Source organism: Vigna radiata, unplaced genomic scaffold (genome assembly GCF_000741045.1).
Source record: "Vigna radiata var. radiata cultivar VC1973A unplaced genomic scaffold, Vradiata_ver6 scaffold_153, whole genome shotgun sequence".
Taxonomy (NCBI): Eukaryota; Viridiplantae; Streptophyta; class Magnoliopsida; order Fabales; family Fabaceae; genus Vigna; species Vigna radiata.
This window is the reverse complement of record NW_014542917.1, coordinates 647,187-651,767: the sequence shown is the minus strand read 5'-3', so window position 1 is coordinate 651,767 and position 4,581 is coordinate 647,187. Positions and strand designations below refer to the sequence as shown.

The window sequence follows — 4,581 nt, the reverse complement described above, 5'->3', positions numbered from 1 at the left end:
TTCAGGGGTCGAAAATTGATGAATTGGGTCCGATTCAGTTGGTGACGGTGGTGGTGAGAGTGACGGCGGGCTTTCGACCGGTGAAGGTTGACGGTGGCGACGTCCCGCGGCTGTAGAAGATGAGCCCCTAACCCTTTGCCTCTTCGAAGAATCCGCCATTTCAAAATTTCAATCGGTGCAAATTGAAGAGAATGGAGAGTAGAATATGAAAATGATGTTTAGAATTGAAAATAGTAGGAAAAGATGGGATTTAGGAGGTTTTTGAGGTGCTCCAATGGTGGAAAAGGGGGCTGCTGCGCGAGATAGGGTTTGGGGTGGGTTATGAGAGAGAAAAAGTTGATTTTATAGGGTAGGGATGCGCTTGTAATCGATTACAGGATTTGTGTAATCGATTACAAGCGACCCCTGGTAATCGATTACAAGCTTTGCGTAATCGATTACCAGGGCTCTGGTAGTGGGATGGCATTAAANGTCTGGTAATCGATTACTAGGTAAGTGTAATCGATTACCAGGGGTTTTTTTGCAAAAAAATGAATTTTAGTTGTATTATTTGAAAAGGAAATAATATGAAATGGATAAAGAAATTTGTCTTGTGGGAATAAATTGTTATTAATTGTTCAAACTACATGGTAGATCATAAAATACAATTTATTTTAAGGATTATCGATGTCCTCCAGTCCCACAAGTTGGTCTTCTTCTTTGGCGTTGCCCTCGTCTTTGTGGTTGGGGAGACTGCATACCTTCGTCTTCTCTTTGAATGGATTGTTGTTCGTTTTGGAAATCCAATGTGGGGCGATAAACGTGCTGTGATGAAGATGCGTTTTCGTATGCAGAGGATGGAGTCATTGTNGACGTTCCAAAATGATGTGAAGGACCCGCACTATATGTTGATGGACCTGCACTGTGTGGTGTTGATGGGGAATAATAACCATAAGTCTGTCCACCTTGAGGACACTGGGTTGGATATGGATAGTGCTGGTGGTCAAAGGAAGACCTATGTGGGACGTCATACGGCGGTGATGAACGATATGCAAATGGTGGTTGAAAATGTTGTTGTTGGTCCAAGTCATACTGATGAAAACAATATTGCGGTTAGTTTTGTAGGAAATAATAATCATTACACAATGAAAACATACGATGAAAGTTTAACCTCTTCGTCCGATGAGTCTTCTTTAATTGGAGCTAAATAGCGGATTGTATGACTTATGTACCATTGCATATACTCAGATTCGTCACGCAAGTGACCATTTCGGTTGAATGGAACACCGTTAAAGAAACGATTTTGACGGTCATTCCATAAAGCAATCCATTGTTTATGGCGTTCTTGCCAATCCCAGTCTGCTCGTCCTCTCATATCCTCTTTATGTATCTCGTCCAGATCTATGGGTGTTTGTGGGACAGGTTGTCGAAATCCAAATTGACGCATAACACGGTCTGAGTGGTGGAATTCTACAACTGAGAAACATATAAGAGGCACAACTGCTCGAGAAGTGGGGGGTAGTTCGACTGGAATGATGTCACGAATTTCATCACGTCGGTANGGAGTCCATAGGAACTGAAATATTTTAATAATTGGTTAGGAAATAATTTATACTATATTTCGGTCGAAATATTGAAATGTAGATTACCTGTTTTGGTGTAAGGTCATCCAATATCTGACGATATTGTTGTAAAGTTGTGGTGTTATGAAATATTGATTGAGTTGTACGACACCATCTTTTCGCCAGAGGAAAAACATTACCGNCATCAATGTCAGCCTGCTTGACCTCATGTATNTGNGGAGCAATACATGTTATTCTTTCCCAGGCCCAACACTGTAGCAAAATCATGCATCCGCCGATATTGTCTTGATCAACTCTTGTACCATGATCAAGAGCACGATATAAGCAGGAAAGAACTGCAGATGCCCANCTATAGTTTCCCACCATCTGCAAGTCAGCTAAAATTGGTAGGTACATCAAATGTACCATGCTTGCAGAACTATCTGGCATGAGTATGCTGCCAATTAGCATCAACATGTATGCTCTACTGTATTGTTCCACAACCTCATCCGGGGCGTCATGAGGNAACTGCCGAAATGTCTCATTCAGCCAGGACAATTTTATTCTATTGCCTCGGATAGTATTTTCCGGAGGCACATGTCCTAGCAGTTNCTCACAAAATAATGAGAGAGGTCCACTGCTTATGCCAGTAACAACATCACCTTCAATCGAAAGCCCTAGTTGGAATGCAACATCTTCCAATGTTACTGTACTTTCCCCAAGAGGGAAGTGGAAAGTATGAGTCTCAATTCTCCACCTTTCCACTAAAGCAGTCACCATGATGTGATTTATATCCATATTTGACACTTTCAAAATATGGTGAAATCCGGCTAGTTNTAGTATGTTGATCACTCGTTCATCAAGTTCATCAGCATGCTTCGCTATCCATAATGCATGTCTTCTCGGTCGAAGAACTCTTTCAGTTCCTTCCCAAATAGCCTTAACAACATGCTTGTCTTGAAGACGCAATAGTGACATATCAACGGGAAGATGACGTGTAAAAGCCATAAAGAATATTTTTTGGGCGTAACAAAAAAATATGNAACTCAATCAAAGGAGAGGAATGCAATTCTTTGTCTTGGAAGGTAATGCTTCTGGTGGTGCAAATGCAATGCTTCCTCCCACACCAATTTATGCACCAAATTCTTTCACGTGTTGGTTTGCCATTATTGAAATGCCAAGAATAAAGTAGTTGGGAATAATAAAAGCTTTCATATAATTTAGCTTTTGCAGGGCTACGGACTCATTTCAATCACATAGGCATGCCAAATGAACAGGACACCTAATTAGATTTTTTACTTTCACAAAAATTATATACAAAATACTTTTAATAAATATTTTCAAAATTATACAACAATAAATTTAAAATGGGCTAATTAATTCTTTTCCAAAATTTTTTTTAACCTAATTAAGTTATTTTTATTAATTTTTAATATATTTTTATAAATTAAGATGATTTAAATTAAAAATAAAATGAAAAAAGTGAAGTTGTGGGGGGGGTGCACAACTTCTACTATAGAAGTTGTGCACCCCCCCCACAACTTCACTTTTTTCATTTTATTTTTAATTTAAATCATCTTAATTTATAAAAATATANTTTCATTCATATAAAATTGCAACAAATTATGTTTACCATCAAAATGATCATATATAATTTATACAAGTTCTAAATCTATTTTCTGACTTTGTTTGCTAATATTAATAAATTATTTCGTTAAATNATATATGATAATTTATATATTACATTACTTGTACACATCAANAAACAGAACCTTGGTCATATCAAATCCATTCTGTGTAGAAAAGAAATATCACTGCCAAACATACGCATGCCTGCAACNATGCATGCAAAGCTAAACATAGCTCATGGTTCCAAGGAAAANTAGTACTTGCCTATTTGCAATGCTAATATATTTCATCTTCTTGCCATTCCTNCTTCAATACTTTGTCATTCCATCTTCACTACGTTGCCTTCATTTTTCAAACCAATCCATCTTACATTTTTCAACATATTTCATTCTCATTCCATCTTCTCCTTAAACACCATTACGTAATGGCATCGTCAAACTTCGGAGCATCTTCGTCATCAGAAAACATNGATGAAGAACAACCTTTGATACCAGATAATGTTGATGATTTCAGCACAGATGATGAAATGGATAATTTACTTCGCGATGAACNCGGTNATGACGATGAAATGACANCGTCATCTCAGCAAGTGATTCCAGAACTGCATGAGCGTATGCAATTCGAATCAAAGGAACAAACTGTTGCTGCTATCAAACAATATCACATCACCAACGGTTACAAATACAGCGTTGTNGAATCGAAGCCTAACATCTACGTTATTCGATGTCTAGAATACCACAACGGTTGTCAATGGCGATTGAGAGCAGCCTACAGCAAAGTCCGTAAATATTGGGAAATCAAAAATATTGATGGCCAACATACCTGTTTNCCAAACATACTTTCTCAAGATCATTCAAATCTTGATAGTACTCACATTGCCGCAATTGTATCAAATNCTGTCCGCACAAACCCCTCCATTCCCATAAAAAGTTTGATTGAAGATATTAAAGCTCGATTCGGATATTCCGTGTCATACAGAAAAGCTTGGATCGCAAAGCAAAAGGCTCTTGCTATGGAGTTTGGTGATTGGGAAGAGTCTTATAACCATTTACCCAGGTGGTTGCATGCGGTGAAGGAAGCAAACCCTGGTACAATATTACAGTGCACCGGTTCTCCAGTGGACATTGATGGACAAACAGACCATAATTGCTATATTATGGAAAGAGTTTTTTGGTCTTTTGGTCCTTGCATCCAAGGTTTAAAATATTGTAAACCCATCCTCCAAGTCGATGGGACGTTTCTAACAGGCAAATATCATGCAACGTTGCTCACCGCCATGAGTCAGGATGGCAATAGAAATCTTTTTCCTGTGGCATTTGCAATTGTTGAAGGTGAGACAAAGGAGGCCATGATATGGTTCTTTCAACTAATTCGAGAACATGTTTGCCCTCAACCAAATATTTGCATCATC

At 38.3% G+C, this 4,581-nt stretch overlaps 2 protein-coding genes across 2 annotated transcripts in view; one reads left to right on the top strand and one right to left on the bottom strand.

Moving 5' to 3' along the window:
* The first annotated feature begins 3,594 nt into the window (after window positions 1–3,594).
* On the top strand, window positions 3,595–4,505 carry LOC106752615. The gene is made up of 2 exons (XM_014634327.1): window positions 3,595–4,343; window positions 4,502–4,505. Exons 1-2 carry the CDS (start codon window positions 3,595–3,597, stop codon window positions 4,503–4,505), a joined length of 753 nt encoding a protein of 250 aa, XP_014489813.1.
* A 27-nt stretch (window positions 4,506–4,532) lies between these two features.
* Window positions 4,533–4,581, bottom strand: part of LOC106752614 — a 2,268-nt gene continuing 2,219 nt past the window's right edge. The window contains exon 2 of the mRNA XM_014634326.1: window positions 4,533–4,536. Coding sequence (XP_014489812.1) covers window positions 4,533–4,536 — 4 coding nt within the window. The remainder of the gene's footprint in view (window positions 4,537–4,581) is intronic.